This window comes from Dromiciops gliroides, chromosome 2 (genome assembly GCF_019393635.1).
Source record: "Dromiciops gliroides isolate mDroGli1 chromosome 2, mDroGli1.pri, whole genome shotgun sequence".
NCBI lineage: Eukaryota > Metazoa > Chordata > Mammalia > Microbiotheria > Microbiotheriidae > Dromiciops > Dromiciops gliroides.
In genome coordinates, this window is record NC_057862.1 from 101928099 (window position 1) to 101953175 (window position 25077).

The 25077-nt window shown below is 38.0% G+C and overlaps 1 protein-coding gene across 1 annotated transcript; it reads left to right on the top strand.

Annotated features, from left to right (window-relative positions):
* Positions 1-15456: 15456 nt before the first annotated feature.
* Positions 15457-16542, top strand: LOC122742263 (60S acidic ribosomal protein P0-like). Its single transcript, XM_043986373.1, is given in 2 exon segments — positions 15457-16398; positions 16401-16542. Coding segments are annotated over 2 exon segments (945 nt in total). The 5' UTR covers positions 15457-15509; the 3' UTR covers positions 16457-16542.
* The last annotated feature ends 8535 nt before the right edge of the window (positions 16543-25077 follow it).

Here is a 25077-nt window from a genome sequence, read left to right on the forward strand (position 1 = left end):
TTCAGTTCCCAACCATAGAAGCAGTCCAAAAATAGAACACAGTGCCTTGGCGGGAGGGAAAAGCAATCCTCCTCCCCAGACATCTTCAAGTAGATACATGACCACTTGTCTGTGTGTACTGCTTCAGGATCAGCTTGAACCAGGTAGCAGAGGTAGTTCTAATCAACTCAGATTCCACGATTCTGTGGAGCCCTTAATGAAGTTGGCCCGACACCACTACAAAGATTCCAAGTAGCAGAAATCATTCCAAAATCAGAACCTCATAAGTTTGGGGCAGAATTCCTACAAATAGAGTAGGCGTAGAAGCAAGACAGAGGAAGGCTCATGCTAACTTCTACCACCCAGCCAGAACCATCCATCATCTCCAGAGTTTTATGTGTTGTTTGTCATTTTTATGAGGACCGCATCTACATCTGTGTTCAACATTGCACTGGATCCACTCTTCACACATAGTAAATCTTTATTATGATTAATGGTGATGATAATCAGGCAAAGCAAGAAAGTTTTACCCAATTTCACACAGTTTTATTTACTACTGATTTCCCCCCTAACTCCCCTCCCTGATTTTTATCACTTAAGTGCAGGGAAGGTTTTGCTAGTGCATATGAACACACATAAGTATTTATGTGTGAATATATAGGCATATACATATATGTATATATAATATGTATGTATATTATGTCTCATCCATCTCATTTTCTTTGTGAGGTATCTCTTCCATAAGGCATATCTACCAGAAACCCAAGTCACCAATGTACAACCTCTGCACCAATGTACAAACTCTGAAATTCCAGAGTTCTATTCATAGATACTTTGCTAACTTCATTAGAGTGAGCCAAAGATGGCATGGACTGCCTTACAGAATAATGAGATCCTTATCATGAGAGGTGTCAATGAACAAGCTAGGTGACCACATCCAGTAACACTGCAGAAGGACCATATACATTAGGTATAGGTTGGGCTTGAGGATTTCTAAAGTCCCTTCTTCCAACTCTAAGATTCTAGTTTATGTCCTTGGGCAAATTTTTCAGTCCTTAGCTTCAGTTACATAAATTAACATTTATTGATCACCTACTTTATGCTAGGCACTGGGAATATAAAAACAAAACCAAAACAGTCCTGCCCTCCATGAGCTTACTTTCTACTGAAACAACAGTGTCTAAAGGAAGTAGTAGGGGCACCTAGGTGGCATAGTGGAAAAAGCACCGGCCTTGGATTCAGGAGGACCAGAGTTCCAATTCGGCCTCAGACCCTTGACACTTACTAGCTGTGTGACCCTGGGCAAGTCACTTAACCCCCATTGCCCTACCAAAAAATAAAAATAAAATATAAAGGAAGTAGTGTCCAGGCATTATTAGGCAACAATGACTTTTTACCAGATCTTCCTTGCAAAACACAAAGGAAAAGATAGAAATCATAGTTTAGCACTTAATTACCTGCTAAACTTTCCCAATGTGAGTTTTATCTCTCCTGCTAGACTATAAATCTCTTGAGAGTGGCAGCCACATCTGACTTCCCCAATGCTGAACATATAGGAGTTACTCAAACATTTATTAAATGGTTGATTTTCTAGACTTAGGATATCCATTTAAATGTGGGACTGTGAAATCTTTCTCTAAGTCCAAATTTAATTTTTTAAAGTATACAAATAAATTTATTGCAGCTATTTCTGCACCCCACAAAGCTGTCATTAATCAGCCCCCATTTCCTTTTGGTTTGGTTTACCCATGTTTGCCTTTTCCCCACATTCCCAAGTGCTTCCTGACCTCTCTCTGGATGTCAACACTGGGGGTAATAACACCAGAGTTTCCTGGGTAGTTAAAGGACTTTGTTGAATTTAATTGAAGTGAAATAAGAGGCAGTCAGAGATAAGTAAAAAGGTATCTAGTTGGGATCCCTGAGCTGTCCACTTCCCTAGACTAAGGCTTTCTGGCAAAGAAGGATGAAAGAAAGACTGGTCAGGCAGCATGAAACTGGTATTTAGCCAACCAAAATAGGGCCATGTTCCATATGCTGCCAATGGCACCTGTAGCCACAGTCAGTATTTAGCACAGTAATGTTGTATATCATAAGTGCCCAACAAGAACAGTCTTTCTATGGCTCCTTGGAGCCAGAGGCCAATCAAAACACTGACTGAATGCTTGCTATGTTCAAAACACCGTGTAGGTAAGCAGCTGCTCTTTTCCCGATATGTGCTAAATGTTTTTGTAGGATTATAAATTCAGAACAAAAAAGGGCTGTAGTGGTCCTCAATTTCAGTCTCCTCATTTTTCAGATAAGTAAATTGAAAGAGGTCCTCATGTAGAGCTACATAGCTGATAAATGTCTGAGAGGATTTGAACCCAGCTTTTCTTAACTCAAAATCCAACCCTCTATCTACTAGTCTATAGAATTAAGTTAACCCAAACACCATTTTTTTCAATTTTTTAACATTTCCAAATCCCCCCACCTTCCCCTCCACACTCCCTGAGATGGTAAGCAATCAGATGTAGGTTATACATGTGCAATTATGTAAAACATTCTCATATTAGTAATTTTCTTTAAGAAGACATGAATAAACGAAAAAATGAAAGTGAAAAATAGCATGCTTCAGTCTGTATTCAATCAATATCAGTTCTTTCCCTAGATGTGGAAAGTATGCTTCATCATTAGTCCTTTGGGATTGTCTTGGATCATTGTATTGCTGAGAATAGTTGTCATTCACGGCTCTTCATCAAACAACATTGTTATCGTGCACTCCATTCTCCTGTTTCTATTTACTTCACTATGCATCAGTTTATGTAAGTCTTTTCAGGCCTTCTGAAACATCCTGCTTGTCATTTCTTATAGCACAATAATATTCATTACAATCATATACCACAGCTTGTTTATCCATTGTCCAATTGATGGGCATCCCTTTGGTTTCCAGGTCTTAGCCACTACAAAAAGGAGCTGCTATAAATAATTTTTGTACAAATAGGCCCTTTTGCCTTTTGCAGATATCTTTAGGATATAGACCTAGCAACAAATACTATTTTTCAATCAAATTTCATTATTCCTTCTTAGGACTTAATTCAGTGGGGGGAAGAATAATTACCACAATTTTGTCTTTCTAGTACTGCCCGAATGCCTCCCATGTAACATATTGACTCTAGCCAAGGGGATTCCTATTTAACTTTATTCCTAAAGTGAAATTTCTCCAGTTTATGAAATCTACAAAGTTCTTATCTTTCATCTATACATAGCCTAAAGCCCAAGACCTCTCCTCACCTTGAAATGCTCCCTCTAGGTGGAGATCCCCTCCTCATTCAGCCTAGATCTGTTACCCAGAACTGGGCAGTGAGCAATGGGAGTTTTCAGTTTGCATGCATTCCAGCTCCTTGAACAAGCCTAGGGCCCTCCAGGGCCCTGCTCATATTGGGATTGCTTCCTTTCTTGCTGATAGCTAGGTAGCTTCTGCCTACCCTGGCATGCTCTGTGAAGCAATTACCACCCAGACTCCATTCCTGGTGTCCGTAGACCTCTTTATATTTTTAATATTGGTTTTTTCTAATCCTCTGTTTTAGCAGCACTTTTTGAAAATGAAATCCCATTTACACTAAAATATCATTAAAATTTGGGGAGGCAAAGACTCAACAAATACATTATAAATGCATTCACAGCTCAAACTAACAAACATTTATTAAGGTTCTTCTCCAGAGCAGAATGGACACTGGCAATACAAGACAAAGTTGAAACATTGTGGGATGTGGGTATGCATGTGTGCATATGTGTGTGCATGTGTGTATACATATGTATGTGCATATATACATGCACATGTGTACACCAATGGGTATATACCTGTGTGACTGCATATAAACATATGCATGTACATATATACATATGTGTGCTGGTGGAGTAATGTATATAAAGTTAAATCTGGAAAAGGTAGCTTTGGGGCCAAATTGTGAAGACTTTAAATGCCAGAAATGAGTTTTTATTTAAAGATAATAGGGAGCCAATGGAATTTAATGAGTAAGAGAATTCAATAGTCAGACCTGTACTATGGGAAGATCTGTTTAGCATCTGGATAGAAGTTGGTGTAGAGAAAGAAGAGACATAAGACAGTGAGACCAAATCGGAAGTTATTTACAATCTGCTTTATTTCCCTGGGCAGTTGAACTTTTGCAGCTGAACCAGAGGAAAGTCATCTACAGGTATAAGGAATTTTCATCATAAAGCACTAGCTCTCTTCTATCAGGAACCAGGTAAGTTATAGCTTTTCTGTGGAGGGAGAAAATACATTCCTTTCAGAGAGTAAGTTTCTAGAACAGCTCCAAAAGTTCATACTTAACCGTCTGTCCAAGACATCTTAGCAATTCCTGGAATGGGGATAAGGGAGTTAGGGAGAGAGTAAAATAGTTCCAAAAGATTCAAAGCAGTATGGACCACATGGAAGAGAAGCTTAGGGGGACAAGGACTTGGGTCACAACCCATCTTCAAATCTGCAGTTACATCTTGTCCTCAGTGACCCACTTCTAGTCACCTATGTCTTTCAGTAAAGGCCTGCTGCCAAAACTATCTGCTCCAAGTCTTGATTAGACCCAAGAATTGCAGAAGATATCACAGGAGAATATTGCAGAAGAACCATCATAATGAATACTTCCCCTTCCACAATACTCCCACTGCCTCTTTAATTGGAAAGAAAGGGAATTGAGGGTCCTTGAAGGCCATAGGCTATTTACTGCAAGAGAACCAGGCTGTTTCCAGAGGAAAAGGATCTTCTTTGCCATAGCTGCAAAGAAACACAAGTGACTCACTAGAAAGCTACCCGAGCCAAATGAAAAAGATATAGCAAAGAAGGGATCCCAAGGCTTTCCCCACACTGCAGGTAAATTCTTCCCACCATGGTATTCCCCATATGATGGATGGTCTTATGGTCTCTCTCCAAGTGCTACCCCACTGACCCAAGGGCCAGAATTCCTATTAACAGTACAGGAATAGGATTTCATAAATGGTGAGTTCTCCATCTTTCTAAATCTTCAAAGGGAATTAAGAACCATTTGCCAGGGGTGTTGAGGAATAATAAGGGTTGGGCTAAATGACCTTGAATTTTATAATCCAACTCTAAAATTCTGTGATCTTTGCATTTGTGCCTTTTGGCAATTGGTGAAGGTAAATACATTCCCTCTCCTGGCAGATTAGGCATAAGAGAAAATTAAGTCAACATTAAATTGCTGATGTGTGTAGAGGGTGAACTATGTTTCTCCCCAGCAGCCCAGGCACAGATGCTCTTGTATAGCTCTAAATCTTCCCATCGACCCAGCCAAAACCTTACACTGGCACAGGGGCAGAGGGTAATAAAACATAATATTTAATGTTGAGGGTACCAATTTCCCTAACAACATCTTGGGGGGGTGACATTTCTCATGGGCCTCTGATTGCCAAAGACATGAACAGCTCTACTCAAAAGGTCCTGCTGAGCGCAAAGTGAGAGCTAATTAACATCTGTTTTCCCATGTACTCAGTAACTAGGCTTTTCCTGAAGTCTTGCCCTCATTTAGCATTTGAGATGGCATCCTGGGGTGTGTGGGTTTTACAAATCTACCCAATCTCCTACCTGGAAACATCACACTCTGGAGCACAGCCGCCTTGAGTAAACATTCCGCCCCTTCATTCCCACAGTGCCATCCAACTAATAGGAGCATTGATGAAAACCGAACCAATGTCAAGTGCTGGGGAACAGGGAGTCCAGAGAAATAAAAGTCATTATATCTGACATAGAGAAACTAGCATCCAGAAAGAAAGACAGGATTCACCTCCACAAAGCAAAAACTGAAACCACATAAATAGTTTCATGTGATTGAAAAAAATGGCACTGGTTTATTCATTTTTGAAAATAGAATTTGAAGGGCAGCTAGGTGGCGCAATGAATAAAGCTCCGGAGCTGGATTCAGAAGGACCTGAGTTCAAATCTGACCTCAGATACTTGACACTTACTAGCTGTGTGACCCTGGGCAAGTCACTTAACCCTCATTGCCCCACCCCCCACAAAAAGAAAATAGAATTTGAAGATCTTCATGATCATCCGAACAAGCACTTTGTAGTAAAGAATTAGAAACAAAGCAACTAAAATCCATTGAGGGGACATAATTTGCTGTCACATGGTTAATGACCAAACTAGGTCTGAAACTGAGATTTCCTGACTCCCTCCATCTGGGACATTTTTTTCCATACCAGTTTCCCAACCCTGAAATCTCTGAAGATTTTAAAGTGAACATTACCCAAATGGCAATGGAAATGCACATGTTGGGCAGAAGTCTTACAAGCAAGGAAGTATAAAAGAGGATCAGAGTAAATAATGTCAACAAAGATGTGTGGGAGCAAAAAGGAAGAGGAACTGATCACATGAGGAGAGAAAGGGAATAAGTAACAGATAGCTCATGTGTTCTACTAACAGCCTCAGTGGGTCAAGAGAAAGGAATAAATGGGAGTAAAGGACAAGAGAAAGGGAATAAATGGACAAGAGTTGCAGCGACAATGCTAATAGTGATGTCTTTAGGGAGAAGACCCACTTGGATCAATGAGATCACAGATAGATGTGAGAATCCAGTTACTGAGAGTCCCAGCTGCCTCCTGTGATAATTCAGTTATCTGGGAATAGCACACACCACCTAAGAGTATCCCTGCTCTTACAAGGAAGGATACATAGTGTTGGTGCGGTACACTGTCTGCATTCAAATTGGCCTGAAAAGAGAAATCAGCAAGTGTTTTGTGAGCATAGATGTGCCTGTCACGATATTCATTCACTCAGCAAACATTTACTGAATGCTGGCTTTGTGTAAAGTCCCTGCTATAGGCTTTACTGTTGGGGAAACAAAGACTGAGCTGCTAATTTAGTCACCTCTTATTTATCCATCCAAATGAAAGGAGAGCAGCCTGAAGAATACAAAACTGCAAATATTTATTTAAGGAATTTTTTTTATTTGGAATGGAACCTAGTCAATATGTACCCCCAAGCTGGTGCCCCTCTTTTCTCCCCACAAATTATTAATGTATCTACCTCATGTTAATGTTGACATTAATTTTCATTCCCTAATTACCCAACAAATAATGTTGACAAAAAGAGGAAAAGAGTAGACCAGACATGAACTGGACATTTCCTGGGAGATAATACACACACAGGTCATGAGATTATAAATGTATAACTACAAGGGACCTCAGAGGTCATCTAGCCCAACAGATGAGAAAATAAAAGTCTAAAAAGGGTTAGTGATTTGCCCCATTTCATATAAAGTGGGAGGTTAGATTTGAACCCAGATCCTCTGACTCCAAATCCATCCCTCTTCCTCTTATACCAGGCTTCTGGAAGATAAAAATAAGTAAAGGTCAGCCTCATAGTCATGTAGCTCACATTTACATATCATTTTAAGATTTACATAACACTTTAATTCCAACAAACCTTATGTACCACAGTGGTTTCAGGGAATTGTTCAATTCCACAAACATCTACAAAGTATCTATGATGTGCAATGTATATAACAAATGACATTGACAGTGACCATAATAATTTTACATAGAAGTTTAATCAATGTAAAGCTACAAGGAGATAGGAAGTCCCTCATTTAGCAAATATCTGACAATGTCAAATTGAGAAAGGTGGTTGCCAAAGGTAACTCCAGGTTAAAATATAAACTCATTTGTAAAAGCTTATGAAGATGGGGCAGCTAGGTGGTGCAGTGGATAGAGCACCAGCCCTGAAGTCAGGAGTACCTGAGTTCAAAGCCGACCTCAGACACTTAACACTTACTAGCTGTGTGACCCTGGGCAAGTCACTTAACCCCAATTGCCTCACTTAAAAAAAAAAAAAGCTTATGAAGAAGGATGATGGACAATTAGGAGTAGTATTATCTCTTGACACAGAGAAAGGACAAAACCATTTTAAAGATAATTTGTCTTAGAGATTCACCTCCCTGGCCTCTTCACTTAATCCTCTGTTTCCAGCCCATTAGTTCAGTTCCCACCCATCCCAGGGTGTGAAATTGTCCATATCTAGCTGAACTAGGCCTATCACACTGTTCTACAGCTGAGTTACTGTACCCTCCTACCTTTCATACTATTCCCCCTACCTCAACTGCTTTGCACCTGTAGCTCTGGGAACAGTAACCAAATCAACACTATTATTCCCAGAAATGACATTTCAGTCAGTAACCCTATGGCTCCACTCAACATCACTATGACTTCCTCTACCAAAATATCTCTCTTTAGCCATCATGTTCTGATATGTGTTGTCTTCCTCCATTAGAATATAAGTTCCTTCAGGTCAAGGGGTTGCTTTTTATATTTCATTCCCCAAGGCTTAGCCCAGTGTCTGTTTACTAACACTTGAAATGATTTTTTGTTCATTTATTCAACTATGCAAGTGGAATTCCCCTAAGGGAATTCAAGGTAAGAAGTGTAAGGAGGACAATAAACAAAAGGAAATATGGGTGAGATTTGTAAAATTATTATAACAAAAAATTATTCCCATTAAAGATAATGGAACCATCATACTTGGAGATCAACATCACAGCCCCAGATGTTCACATAAGGAAGAAATAAATGGCACTAATATGAAGAAAAACTAGAAAAGCAGAAAGCTAGACTAAGTATGTATGAAAGAGATCTGTGCTGGAGGGTATTAAGGGATCACTATACAAATTAAATGAAAGAAAAGGAGATACCAAAGTTGAGGGATGGGGGGAATCTCAGAACTTAATAAAACTGAAAAACCTTACTGAGAGAATATCAATAACTACCCATCCTATGTGCCTACTCTCTCATCTATTCAAAATCTTTGTGAGGATTATCTGTATGCAAATCAAGGGAATTCTTGCTTAGACCATTATAAGAGTATTGGTATACTTCATAAACAACATTCAACAGTAAAGCCTGTTTACCATTTCAAATTTACTGAAAGATGCCCTTGTTATTTTTTTATTATTATTTTTTGCAGGTCAATGAGGGTTAAGTGACTTACCCAGAGTCACACAGCTAGTAAATGTCAAATGTCTGAGGCTGAATTTGAACTCAGGTCCTCCTAAATCTAGGGCCAGTGCTTTATCTACTGTGCCACCTAGCTGCGCCCCCCCCACCTTGTTATTTCTTAAGAAAAAAAAAACAGAATGCTACCTTACAGATTTAATTTCCATAAAGTGTTTCCCATCCAGAGAGCAAAATCAATGGATACACCTTAAAATATGAAACAACATAAATAACTCTGTTCATTGACACTCTGGTCATAAATACTGAGGTATAAGGGATGGAAATATATGTTCATCACAGTTATTCACCACTGTGATGAATGAGATCCATCCAAGTTGAAGAGTGATTTCTTTTTGATGGTTAAATCCTTCAGATGTTCCTATTTTCAGACAACATTGTACTAGTTACATAAGCCCTGAAACATCATATAACTTCTTGAAAGAGATCCACAATCCCTCAAAGGTGGTTAGTGTGACTAACCACATAAGAAAAGCCAAGTGGATGAAAAATAGCTATTGCCCAGATTACAGTATATATTCAGATAGATAACCTCCAGAGTTTTCTAGACAGTACAGAAGGACAAGGATTTGAGAACAGAACTGAACAAAAAGAAGAAAGCCGGTTTGATTGCAGTTAGAAGATAGTTCCTTTAACAACTCCATGAAAGCAAAAGACCTATTTTAATATTAAGATCTTATCATAGTTACCATATGACAATATGATCACAAATGCAACAGTATCTAAATAATTAAAATTTAATATATTAATGTATCTCCAAAGTCCCTTCCAGTTCATCTGTGGTCCTATCCTGAACTTGCCTTCATATAGAACTTAAAAGTTTGGAAAGCATTTTCTGCACAACAACCCTATGATTTGAGATAGGACTATATACCCAAGTGTACTGACTCCAAGTCCACCTCTCTACCCCTTATACCACATTTTTGCCTCCACTACTGGACTACAAGATGCTAGGGGCAGGTATAAAATCTTATTTCAAACTCTGAATCTTCTCCCTTTCTCCAGGAGCTAACATGGTTTCTGCACACTGTAGGTCTTTAGTAAATATTCCTAGAATTGGAGAAATCTGAAACCCAGTTAATTAAATTCACAATTACTCAAGAGTTAGGGCTAACTAACAAAGAACATTCCTGCAGAAGGAGAGAAAATTCCCCTCTCTCCAGGCAGAGCAAGTGCAGAGAATATTAATGTTGGAGGGAAAGGGAGGGGGAATTTAAGTACCTAATAACAGTCTATGAGAAAACGTTAACACTTCCCCAGATAGGCTGAATTTCACCATTCTGGCTGATAAGCAAACCCATTACCAATCTAGATAACATCCTACAACAGAGATGAAAGGGAGATTAGTGAGATTCTTACCTTCTCATTTTAGGAAGGACCTTGAAAATAAGAATAAAATGCTAACTTTGAAGAAGGTCAGTGAGACAGTTATACTGCTCTTAAGTTCCATGATAAAATATACTGAACATCTGTAGAGCTTTTAACTTTTCAAAGTATCACATCTTCTCTTTTACTCAGTACTCATAACATCCCTACCAAGTAGGTATTATTCACATTAGCCCTATGACACATGAAGAAACAGAAGGCCAGAGAGGATAAATTGACTCACCTTAAGTTATAGAGCAAGCTAGCAACAGAGGCATAGTTGTAAATGGTATCAGTAATGATTCAATGGAACAACATAAAATTTGTTGTTGAGTATGAATTCTATTCCCTGCTTTGACACTAAGTAGTTCTGTGGTCAGCACAGCTAGGTGGTGAAGTAGATAGAATGACTGGCCTGGAGTCAAAAAGACTCATCTTCCCAAGTTCAAATCTGGCCTCAGACACTATGTGAACCCGAGTAAGTCATTTAACCCTGTTGACCTCAGTTCCTCATCTATAAAATGAGAAAGGAAAGCAAATGGCAAACCACTCTAATATTTTTACCAAGAAAACCCCCAAAGGGATCACAGAGTCAGACACAAATGAAAGAACCCAACAACAACAACAAAAGCTCTGTGGCCTTGGGAAAGTTGTTTCCTTGCTCTGGGACTCAGTTTGCCCACTTGTCAAATAAGGGAGTTAGACTAAATGATTCACAACTTCTCTTCCAAATCTAACATTCTACTCTATGTCTACGTGAAATGAAGCTCATCTGATCCTAGCCCAGTACTCTTTATATCAGGCTGAAATGCCTCTCAACAAACATAGAAAATGGAAGGCAAAATTTGAATGGAAAGAGAAATATCAAAGGATCATAGATTGAGGAAGGAAACAAGCAATTATTAAGTGCTTACTCTGTGTCAAGCACTATGATAAACACTACAAATATTTCATTTGATACAACAATCTTGGGAGATAGGTGCTACTATTACTCCCATTTTACATTTGAGGAAAATGAGGCAGGGAGAATTTAATTGACTTTCCTAGAGTAATATAGCTAGCTATTAGTCTCTGAGGCTAGATTTGAACTCAGGTCATCTCTCTGACTCCTGGTCCAGCAGCCTATCCACTGGTCACCTAGCTGCCAAGAGACATAGATAGCTAAATGGCCTTCCAGGTAATTCCCAGTGTTCCTCTTTATTTTAAAGAGCACTCAAGGCAATCCCAAAGGACTATTGATGAAACATACTATCCACTTCCAAAGAAAGAACTGATATTGATGGAATAGACTGAAGCATGCTATTTTTCCACATTCTTACATGTTTTACATGTTTTATGATTTAATTTGCTTGTAAAAAGTGATAAATTTGGTGATATTTTTTCATGATCATACATGTATAACCCATATCAGATTGTTTGCCACCTCGGGGAGGGGAGAGGGAAGGGAGGGAAGGAGGGATAAAGATTGGAACTGGAAACTACAAATAAAATAAATTTTTAAAAGAAGTCATGCAATTTGGTTGCAAGTTCTCCTGTCACAATCTAGCTGTGAGATATGGAGTAAATACTTCACCTTTTTGGAGCCTCATATTGTAAAATCAGGTATTTGGACTAAAATATCTTTTACAGCCTCTTCTAAACCTAATATTCTAGAGTCCTATCATGATTCTCACTACTCTCCATGAAATGAAACAAAACCAATTAGTTGGGGTAGAGGAAAAGAAGAGATATATAAAAATTGATTATATATGTATTAGTTTAGATGCCTACATACTTCAATATTGCAAAGGTCAATGATTTCATCAGTATGGGTATGCGCCCTCCACCGACACAGATCACAAGCCCTCTACATCTCACTAGACAGTTGTCAAGAATTATTGTGGCTAAAAAATTCAGCAGCTTGAAGCCAATCTGCTGATGAGTCCTTCTGAACTTAGCCAGGCTGATCCTTAGATACAAGCACATGATCTGTCACTCAAAACCATTCTGACTAGGTAGAACCTATGTAAGTTTATATCCCACAGAATTCAAGGACTCAGATTCACCTGAACACCACAATGACAATAAGGAATCAGAAAGGGATTTTAGTAAAAAAAAGATATTACTATATCAATATAGAGAGATAGATAGATGGTAGATAGATGGATGGGTGAATAAATGGATGGATAGACACATACATAAACATATATACATATATGCATATACATATATGCACCCATACAATTTATTTTACATATATATATACATGCACATAAACTTAGCAAGGCCCCAAATTAATGTAAGTAATGAATCCCTTGAAGTAGTTGCATATATTCAAATTTGCACTATTCAAAGTTATAATTACATAAAATATGATCATTGGTTCTAGCACAGTGTGCACATGCAATGCAAATTTGAATAATGTGAGCACTTTGGGTAGGAATTCATTATTTGTACTAATTGGAACCTAGCTGCATAACAGATATAGAAACACATATACAGACATAGTACATGTGTGACTACACATGCACATGTGTATAGGCATACTACACGTGTGTGCTTAAAGATCTGATATGCACATGATGTTGGGTATGTATTCATATTATAAATATTTGTGCATATATATATACATACATATATATGGAATAGACATATTATGAAATGACCATATGTACCCAGGTTATATACTTTTTTCAATATGTGCCCATTGCATAAAAATATAACATGTATGAGTTGAGTATATACATATGTGCTTTGTACTCATTTCTGTATGAAACAAATACATATGTGCGTGATTCTTTGGCTGTAATATGCTATGATTTGCAGTTGTACAGCACCACTGAAGGAATATTGACTTTGAAAAGGTTAGGTGGTGCAGTGGATAAAGCACCGGCCCTGGATTCAGGAGGACCTGAGTTCAAATCCGGTCTCAGATACTTGACACTTAGAGCTGTGTGACTCTGGACAAGTTACTTAACCCTCATTGCCCTGCAAAAAAAAAAAAATTCCCTTGTTTCAGGGAGATTCTTGGAATCATTAAAAGTGACACTCAATATTACAAATATGATCTTTCCTCCTCCTATTAAATCCTGAGCTCAATTCATTGTTCATCCATAGAGTCTGTCCAAGTTCCATAGATGGGCATATATTTTGCCCTAAAGAATCAATTTTTTTCTGAGTCAAATAAGAAGTAGAATGGGATATTATATTATCTTTACCTTTTAATCAATTTCATGAGTGTAAACATAATTTATAAAAATCTGCCAGTTTTCTCTCATGTCATATCTTCATACAAGTCAGTCTTAATATTTGTGTACAATATCCTTATATGGATTTTTGTAGATATGCTTAAGTGGGAATATAGGTGAGCACTATTGAAATTACCCTGACCACCTTATTTTAATTAATCCTAAACATCTTAGGGGGTTTGTTTCAAAGTTTTTGTATCCTTCCTTCTCAGTAAGTTGAGAATTGATCCTCCAATATCTATTAATGGGTTTGGCACAGAATTCATCTTTGTATAATTGGGGTAGGCCAGCTTCTCTTCCCATCTTTATTTTGTTTAGTAACTTTTCTGCTTTCCCACATTCAAATATACAGGCTCAATAGTCATTGATGAAACCTTTTGAGCCAGCAATACCACTATTAGATCTTTAACCCAAAGAGATCATAAAAAAGGGAAAAGGACCCATGTGTACAAAAATATTTATAGCTGCTCTTTTTGTGGTAGCAAAGAATTGGAAATTGAGGGGATGCCCATCAATTAGGGAATGGCTAAACAAGTTGTGGTACTTTTGGGTCTTTTCCCCAAAGAGATCATGGACAGGGGAGAGGGACTCACATGTACAAAAATAATTATAGCTGCTCTTTATGTGGTGGTAAGGAATTGGAAGTTGAAGGGATGCCCATCAATTGGGGAATGGCTGGACAAGTTGTAGTATATGAAGGTAATGGAATACTATTGTGCTGTAAGAAACGATGAGCAGGAGGAGTTCAGAGAAACCTGGAGGGTCTTGTGTGAGCTGATGATGAGTGAGATGACCAGAATCAGAAGAACATTGTACACAGTATCATCAACATTGTGTGTTGATCTACTGTGATGGACTATATTCTTCTCACCAATGCAATGGTACAGAAGAGTTCCAGGGAACTCATGATAGAAGAGGATCTCCAAATCCAGGGAAAAAAAAAAAAGGACTGTGGAGTATAGATGCTGAATGAACCATACTATTTCTTTTGTCTTTGGTGCTGTTGTTTTTCTACTTTGAGGTTTTTTTGTCATTGCTCTGATTTTTCTCTTATAACATGACTAATGAAGAAATATGTTTAATGTTATTATGTGTGTATATATATGTATATATATATATGTATGTATGTATGTATAAACCTATATCAGATTACCTGCTGTCTAGGGGAGGGGGGAGGGAGGGAGAAAAATCTGAAATTGGAAAGCTTGTATAAACAAAAGTTGAGAACTATCTTTACATGTAACGGGAAAAAATAAAATACTTTATTACAAATTTTAAAAAAGTTGTGGTATATAAATGTAATGAAATACTATTGTGTTATAAGAAATGATAAGTAGGCAGGTTTCAGAGAGACCTGGAAGGACTTACATGAAACTGATGCTAAATGACATAAGCAGAACCAGGAGAACATTGTACACAGTATAAACAACATTGTGTGATGATCAACTATGAAAGATGTAACTCTTCTCAGCAATACAATGGTCCAAGATAATTCGAAAGGACTCATGATGAAAAATGCTCTCCAAATCCAGAAAAAAGAATTGTGGAATCTACATGCAGATTGAACCACACTGTTCCTACTTTTTTGGTTTTGTTTTATTCTTTTTTGAGGTTTTTTCCCTTTTGTTCTGATTTGTCTTTGACAACTTGACTAATGCAGAAATGTCTTTAATGTGATTGTACATGTATGGCCTGTATCAAATTGTTTGCTTCTTGGGGAGGGGGGAAGGAAAGGAGGGAGGGAGAAAGATTTGGAACTAGAAACCTTGTAGAAACAGGTGTTGAGGACTATCTCTGCATGTGGCTGGAAAGTAATGAAATACTTTTATGATAAAAAAGAGTCGCTCTCTCCAGGTGTCCTCGTGTGAGTGACATCGTCTTTAAACCCCACGTGGCAATCCCTGAAGCACCTTCAAGATGCCCAGGGAAGACAGGGCTACCTGGAAGTCAAATTACTTCCTCAAGATCATCCAACTTTTGGATGATTATCCAAAATGCTTCATTGTGGGAGCAGACAATGTGGGCTCCAAGCAGATGCAGCAGATCCTAATGTCCCTCGGTGGGAAGGCCGTAGTGTTGATGGGAAAAAACACCATGATGCGCAAAGCCATTCGTGGGCATCTGGAGAACAACCCTGCCCTGGAGAAATTGCTGCCTCGTATCCGGGGGAATGTGGGCTTTGTGTTCACCAAGGAAGACCTGACAGAGATCAGGGATATGCTTCTGGCCAATAAGGTGCCAGCTGCTGCCCATGCTGGTGCCATCGCCCCGTGTGATGTCACCGTGCCAGACCAGAACACTGGTCTGGGGTCCGAGAAGACTTCCTTCTTCCAGGCATTGGGTATCACCACCAAGATTTCCAGGGGCACCATTGAAATCTTGAGTGACATGCAGCTGATTAAGACTGGAGACAAAGTGGGCGCCAGCGAGGCCACCTTGTTGAACATGCTGAACATCTCCCCGTTCTCCTTTGGGCTGATCATTTAGCAGGTGTTTGACAATGGCAACATCTACAACCCTGAAGTGCTGGACATCACGGAGGAGACTCTGTACCTTCGGTTCTTAGAGGGTGTCCGCAATGTTGCCAGCGTCTGTCTGCAGATTGGCTACCCAACTGTTGCATCAGTCCCCCACTCCATCATCAATGGGTACAAGCGGGTCTTGGCTGTAGCTGTGGAGACTGACTATACCTTCCCACTTGCTGAAAAGGTGAAGGCCTTCCTGGCTGACCCTTCAGCTTTTGCCGTGGCCGCCCCTGTGGCTGCTGCCCCAGCTGCTGCCGCGCCTGCTGCTGCTGCTCCAGCAAAGCTAAGGAAGAGTCAGAGGAGTCTGATGAAGATATGGGATTTGGTGTGTTTGATTAGCCCGTCTAGAACAACTATTTCAGCCAGTTTATTTGTGAAACAAAGAAATAAAAGTGCTCATTTCTCTGCCAAAAAAAAAAAAAAGAGTCATTGATGAAAAGAAAGTCTGTTATAGAAAACCTCACAGATCTTTTCCACTTTTTATCTATGTGTTGCCAATTTTCCAGTTTCATGCTCATAGGTTGATCTGGATTGATTGGAAGTTTTGTTCATCTTCCTGTAATTTTTTTACCTCAATAACTTCTACCTGTTTTGTTAAATGATATTGATAATGACATATAAGAAACCTTGTATGTAAGATTTTTATAAATAATGTGAGAGTCAAAATTGGAAATATGGAGCATTGATCTCCCCTTTTAAACTTTCCCTTTTATATATACCTCCCAGGCCAATAGGAAAAGGAGCCTCTGAGCTTTAATCTGTGAGGGATCAGGTTTTATTGCTTGGGAATTAGACCACAAAGGTGAAACCAATTAGGGAAATAAGGAAGTAGAAATGCAGATAGATAATCTTAACACTAAGCTTGGGGTTTTCTGTCATTAACTCACCAACCCAGTCAGTCTGCAGTAACTCAGCAGTCGCCCCGACACAGAGCATGAAACACGTGCTCTGCCAGGTCCCCAGATGCCACCAGTCTGAACTCCCTGCATGCACCACAGCTAAGTCAACAGTCAGCGAGAGTGAACTTCCGTTCCTGCCGTCACTTTTGAGCTGGCATTCCAGAAGTTCCTCACATTTTCCTCCCCAAAAGGGGAGGTCCTTCAAAAGCATGCACAGTCTCAGGGTGGGGCCAGGTGTGGCCCCTCTCAAATGATTCAGCTAAAACTTTTGATATTAATCTTTACCACAAATAATTTTTACCACAATAACAATATCCTAAACCAATATAGCACTTGGTTGCCATATCTCTGGTATAGCTTGAGAAAAAAGATCGAGATCATTTTGACTGAAGTGGATTCAAGGATCTTGTTGTATTGTGGATTTCTGTTGGTTAACTTCCTCAGGAAATGTCAATCTCTTTCAGTGCTTGTTTCCTTACACATTTCCCATTTTGGCATCAATTGCACACTCAAAAAGATCAGGTTAAAGTTGCCTCAGTTGGATGCCATATCTCTTCCATTTAATTCTCTCTTCTAATTTAGTTTTTTTTTCATTTTGATATATTCTCAGACAAGTAGACTATATACAGACAGTTAATTTGGAAATGACTCCCACTTTGTTGACTAGTCATTTCCTGTTTGAATACAATCAACTTCAATCTTTTATGAAGTTATATATTATTCACTATATCTAGCACCTCCTTACTCTTGAAGTAAGTATTCATAATAAGATAGATCTGAGGGCCTTGTTTGATCAAAAGGCTTTTGTTTCTTTGGTTTCTTACTCCTGAGCTTGGTTTTTCAATGCATTTCCCATCATCCATTATGCCTATCTTTGCACTGACATCACCAAGTTTCAAAGTATATGGTGATTTAATTTGAAGAGTGTTATTGGATTCTCTGAAGAATTTCTTTTCCTCTCATCCTCTGAAACAGATGTTGGCATACAAATTGCAATTATCTACATGGTAGTTTTGTCTGTTTGTTTGTTTTCAAATGCCTATCAGGAGTACTGCAATACTTGATAACCCAGCAACCTATGAAATCATTATTCTTGTTGCTGAGGTTGCACAATAAAACCAACTCAGCCAACTCCTTTGTTTGTATCTCTGAAAAGAACCTGTGAAATATCCTTACATTGTTATTGTTGATGTTGTTGTTGTTGTTGTTGTTCAGTCATTTCAGCAATGCCCAATTCTTTGTGACCTCATTTAGGGTTTTCTTGGCAAAGATACTGGAATGGTTTGACATTTCCTTCAGATAAGAAAACAGAGGCAAATAGGGTTAAGTGACTTACCCAGGCTCACAGAGCTAATAAGTGTCTGAAGCCATATTTTAACTCAGGAAGATGAGTCTTCCTGACTCCAAACCCTGTACTCTATCCAATGTGTCACCTAGCTGGATACCCTTACATTCAATTGCAACTTATTTTTGTTTTTATGTTTTCATATGTAACAAGAACATCAAGTTCAATATGATTTGGTTCTTCCAGTTATATAGCTATTATTTGATCACTGGACAAGGAGCTCATATTTAGAGATCCAATAGTCAGTAATTCCGTGAGGTGCCTACTATGTGCCAGGCACTATACTAAGTATGGGGGATACAAATAAAGCTAAATGACAATCCCTGCTCTCAAAGAGATCAGAGTTTTATGGAGATAATACATGCAAGTAACTATATTCAAACAAGCTATATACAGGATAAATTGGAAAGGATCAATGGAAGACATGAGAATTAAGGAAGATTAGGAAAGGTATACTGTAAAAAGAATGATTTTAGCTGAGTCTTTAAGTTAATTGTGGAGGTCAGGAGGTAGATGAAGAAGGAGAGCATTCCAGGCATGGGGGAATGCCAGTGAAAATACCCAGAGTGGGGTGATTGAATGTCTCACTCAAGGAACAGCAAGGAGACCAGCATCATAGAGAAGGTGTAGGAAAGGAGAATGGTGGCAAGGTATAGATATAGAGGGGACATAGTCTGCTACCAAGGCCAGTTGGTTTCACCATTATAATATCTCAAATATGCCCCTTTCTCTTCTGTGTCACTACTACTACCTTGGTGCAGGCCTTTATGACTGGGAAGATGGTGGCACCCTCAATAGGGGAACAAAAAAGAAGAGAAAATTTGGTCTAAGAAAAAATAATGACCTCAGTTTTGGATATGTAGAGCTTAAGATGCCTATAGGGTATGCAATTTGAGATGTCCAGTAGGCAGTTAAGAGACAAGAGACTGAATATAAGAAGAAAGGTTAGGACTAGATAAATAAATTTGAGAATTGTCAACATAAAAATGATCATTGAATCCAATTCAACACAATGTTTACAAATGATTTATAAATAGAACTAAAAACTATAGGGTTATGTGTATAATACACACACACATTTAAAACATCAATGTTGCAACAGATATTGCATCCCTTAATCCCCCTTTCCCAAATCCTTCTAAAATCTTGCCTGAAATTTTCCCAACATCATCTTTGATTCAGAGATAGAAAAAACATGAACAAGCCAACTCTAAAGAATCCACAAAATTTTATTTGAAAAAAAAAAGTTTGAAAATGTTTGGCTGAAGAAATCTTTCAAAAACACCCATCCCAACCACAGGTCAATGGAGTGAAGGGTGGGGGAAGGGAGTGCTAATGGCTTCTTCACAGTTATTTGGCACTCATAATTAAGAGAGAAATGGGATGAACTCTACTTATCCAACCTTATTTTTAACTGCTCCTTTACCCAGACCTTTCATCCCAGTCAATATTCAATTCCATTTAATTCAAAAATAATTTTCTTAAATACCTATTATGTGTTAACATTAGTAATACAAAGACAAAAAGGAAAATAGTCCCTGCCCTCAAACAACTTACATTCTAGTGGAGGACCATATAGTACCTCATGTTCATTCTAATTCCTCAATCCTTGACGTGTAGGATTCTCACCCCCTGATATGTCTTCCTCCTCCTCTCTTTGTTCATTCTAAATTTTGGCCATCTCTCAAAACCCAGTTCAAAACACAGGTCCTCTTTCTAAGCTCACCATGATTACTGAAACCTATGCTGATATTTCTGTGTTCTGATTCTCATTTAACACTTTCAGTTATTCCCATAACCCGTGATTTATCATGATTATATACCAATTTAAATTGTTGACAATTCTTTCACATGGATTATTCTTGCCTCCCCATCTAGATTCTAAGCAGTAGCCAGTTACCCAGTCATTACACTAGGTATATGAATAAGTCTCTCCAAGATTATCAGAAGGGAAAAAAGCAAATAGAAGATAAATTGGCTTCCGCTCATGATCATAATGTGAGTTATCATCCAATATGCTCTACTTCTTATCCTTTCCTATCCCATCCTGTCCTTCTAAGGTCATAATTTGTAATAAACCTGAATTTATCAAATACTCCTATACATTAAGCTAACATCCATCTCATGATTCTCATAAATGTCACACAAACATCAGCCCTGGGTGTCATACATCAGTTGTATCCTACAGTTCACATAGTCTTTCATGTGCCCAGTCAGAATCCAAGACCCATCATCATAGTGACCTTTTTATTATACCAGGATATCATTGCCTTAGTTTATTTTTAGTTTCACTCTAGTTTCATTTTCTGGCTATCTTATTTTGAGCTCCACTGATGCTACATTCTTGTGGTCCTTCTTGTGGCTTTCTCTCCATTATCATCCTCCTTGCAGGTGCTGGTATAAATCATGCATCAGTTTCTAAGATAAAAACTTTTTTTTCTCTTTCCCATTACATCTCCCCTTAAATACTAAATTAAGCATGTTTTAAAATAACATATTATGAACCTAGCTAGATGAAAGCACATTTCAATGAGTGACTCCTTTCTTTCCATTCTGAGTCTACCGCTTCTCTAGCTCACATCTTTTATTGGCTCAGAATAACTAGTTTTTTGTTCCTTAGACACTATAACATAGGTATAGAATATATAAATAGTGTGTATGCTACCAGTATGCACTTGCAATATGGACAAAGGAAGGAAACATGCATTTGTTAAGCACCTACTATGTGGCATACATTGTGCTTAGCACTTTACAAATATTATCTCATTTGAGCCTTAGAAAAACCCTAGGAAGTATGTGCTATTATCATTCCCATGTTACAGTTGATAAAACTGAGGCAAACAGAGGTTAAACTTGCCCAGCATCATACAGCTATCAAGTATCTTATGTCAAGTTTGAACTTGAGTCTTTCTGATTCCAGGTCCTGGACTCAGTCTACTATGCCCCCTAGCTACCTCTGGGAAGATCCAAACCTCTGAATCATGACCTACATGCAAAAGATTAACTCCAGGTAATAAGGACACTCAGAAATCAGGACTCTCAAAATCTTCCCATTCACTATTCAGCCTGACCCCAAGGTCCTGAAAGTCCTACCACCTGGATTCAATACAAATCACTATATGGCACAGTCTGTTCTTTCTACCCACTTCCACAGGCCATGCCTTCCACCAAGACAATTGGTGGTTTTATAATTGACACAACTGTCTTTGTCATACGTTACAGGGAAGGGTAATTTTGTTGAATTTTATTTCAATTAATGATTTCAGGTTTTCTCAAATCTCTTTTTTAATTTTATGGTCATTATGCTAAATAAAACTGAGGTTTCTATACCATCTTCAGACTTACAAAGCACTTGCTATACTTTGTCTCATTTGATTGTTCTTTTTTGCTCGATTAACAATTGCTATTATTTTCAATGATGAGTAAAATAATTGATTAGTGATAATCTACCTAGTCTCTTACATCACAGATGTTCATATGCTGGCATGAGTAAATAGAAATGGTACTAAAGATGATGGGTAAATGGATATTAAGTGCTTACTATATGTAAGGCAAACAAAGATAGAGATCACAACTAAAGTAGAACAGATACACACAAAGGAGGTCCTTGCTGGGGCAGCACAATTCTGAGGATGTTGATGGATAGATTCTGAAAATATGGGAGAGAATATTGGAAAAAAATTCAAGGACTTTTTTATTACTCTCGAAAAGGCAATTGAAAGAATATCAATTACTAATGATTCATATGCCTACTTTTTTCATCTCCATAAAAATTTTATGAGAATAATCTACACACATATTGAGGTCAACTGAGATGAAGATATGACAGAAACAGGCAGGCTTTTATAAACAATATTCTGCAGCAGACCACATCTTTACAATTATATAAGTGATTGAAAGGTCCAGAAAAGATGAGATTTCACTGCACTTACTGCTTGTTGACTATTTTTTAAAACACTTGAATTCAGTTGAGCAAAATTCTTCCTAGAATGCTCTCAAGGTATTTGCCATGCATATCTTGAAAACCATACCTTTAAAAGATATATAATTTTCTTTAGTTTTTCAAGGGTTTGGGCTTTTTATGTATACAACTCTGTGCATTCTTATTATATTCTAAAAATAAAGTAAGTAGAGACCTCTTTATAGTTCAAAGTACCAAGGTAAATGTTAAAATGAGACATGGATTTTCAGACACAGCCAAAATAGGAATTTGGTTGGCTTAACTATACATATTTGTTATGAGAGTTTTGTTTTTCCTTTTTTTCCAGTAGAAGATGAGGAGTGGGAGACAGAGAAAACAAATGCATATTAACAGAAAATAACACTATATAAAAGAAAATATATAAAAAATATTTAAAATTTCAAATAGAATCATATGGCTATTTTCCACTAAATTCTGTTTATTTAAAAGTTAAAATGTTTTCCAATAAGATAATCATTGTAGCAGTCTGCTGTTATTATTCCCTAATGTCTTCATTTGCTCCTGATCCAGACATCTCCTTGTCCATCCTCTTCCAAAGTCCTAGTGCCACCAACAAAAGCTCTTCACTGTAGCTTTTCAAGCATCCTCAATCATATCTCCAAATGTAAAGACATCAGAATAATAGCAAGTCCATACTTTTGTTTCTACTGTTCTGACAATTTACCAGAAGCTTTGGAATTCATACAATTCTTCCACACACTTTCTTATGTGCCGAACTTATATCCCTTGTACTGGTACAAGTCAATGAGTAACTGTTGGGAGAGACCTGGGGAGGTCAGAGATCATCAGACTCTTTCACTTTTGCATTTCTATATCCTCAAACCAAGCACAGTGCCTGGTATATAATTGGTACATAATAAATATAACACTATGGTCTGCCTAAAATGGGGAGGTATAGGAGCTCCAATGAAATTCGAGTCACCAAATCTTTATTAGGTGCCTATGTTGGAGGCATTGTGCCAGGTGTTGGAGATACCATTTCAAAAATGAAACTGCCTGGGGACAGCTAGGTGGTACAGTGGATAGAGCACAGGTCCTGGAGTCAGGAGTACCCGAGTTCAAATCCGGCCTCAGACCCTTAACACTTACTAGCTGTGTGACCCTGGGCAAGTCACTTAACCCTCATTGCCCAGCAAAAAAAAAAGAATATAGAATTCTTCATATAAAATACATTATTGGTAGAGTTGTGAATTGATCCAACCATTCTGGAGAGCAATTTGGAACCATTCCCAAAGGGTAATAAATGTGCATACCCTTTGACCCAGCAATACCACTACTAGGTCTCTATCCCAAAGAGATCATAAAAAGGGAAAAGGGCTCATGTGTAAAAAATATTTATAGCAGCTCTTTTGTGGTGGCAAAGAATTGGAAACTGAGGGGATGCCCATCAACTGGGGAATGGCTCAACATTGGTATATGAATGTAATGGAATTCTGTTGTGCTATAAAAAATGAGGAGTAGGCAGATTCAAGAAAAACCTGGGAAGACTTACATGAAATGATACTGAGTGAAGTAAGCAGAACCAGGGGGACATTGTATACAGCAATAGCAATACTGTATGATTATCAGTTGTGATAGTTTTAGCTTTTTTCAGCAACACAATGATCCAAGACAATTCCAATAGACTCATGATGGAAAATGCTATACACATCAAGAAAAAAGAGCTATGTATTCTGAATGCAGATTGAAGCATACTATTTTCACATTTTTGTTTTGTTTTTTTTCTTTCTTGAGGTTTTTCCCTTTTGTTCTGATTCTTCTTTCACAACATGACTAATGTGGAAATAAGTATAACATGATTGAACTTATATAACCTAAAAAATAGTGCAGATTAGAGATGATGAAGGCCTAAGGCTAGGGTGGTAGTCAAAAGAGTAGAGAGAAAGAAATGGATGGGTGAGGTGTTAAAGAGGTACAATCAATAAGACTTAGCAACTAACTAAATATGGTGGCAAAGGGATAAGGAGGAGTTGAGGAAAAAAGTAAAGGCTGGGAACCTAGTTGACTGGCAGTGCCCCAAATAGAAATAGGGAAATTAGGAGGAACATAGTTAGCAGGTGAAATGAGTTCCATTTGGAAAATGTTTACACTGAAGTGTCTATGATACATAGATATCCTTCTAGCCTTATTTCTTTATGTTAAATAGAACATTTTTTAAAATTTGGCCAACAGTTCATTGCAAAGTTACCCCAGTCATGAGCTTTAAAAAAATAAGCTAGGGTCAAGCTCAAATATTGCTACCATTTATTTGCCTTCCATCCTTGATTCATTTCAGAGTTTTCATCACATCATACCTTTACTAAATAACTATTCATGGTTATCCATGATCTATGGAGTGAAGCCAAATTCCTTAGCCTGGCATTCAAGGATCTGGATCCACAATCTGGCCCCAGTTCATTTTTCCATCCATATCTCCCATTGCTCTGATCCACAAAACTGATGTATTTGCTGCCCCTAAATATCTTAAGATCTTCCCACTACCATATTTTTGCTTATTCACTTTTCTATCTGGAATGCCTTCTTTCTACCTATCTAGATTTTTACTGTCCTTCGGTCTACTGATAAAATTATTCCTTCTTTGTGAAATTTTCCCTGACTATCTCACCTCACAATTTTCTTATCCTCTTCTGGGATATCAACATTTATTTTCCTTCTCTACTCATTTAGCAAAAGCTACCTAATATTATTATTTAACTTTTTATAACTGTCTGAGCTCCCTCACTTGATTGGGAGC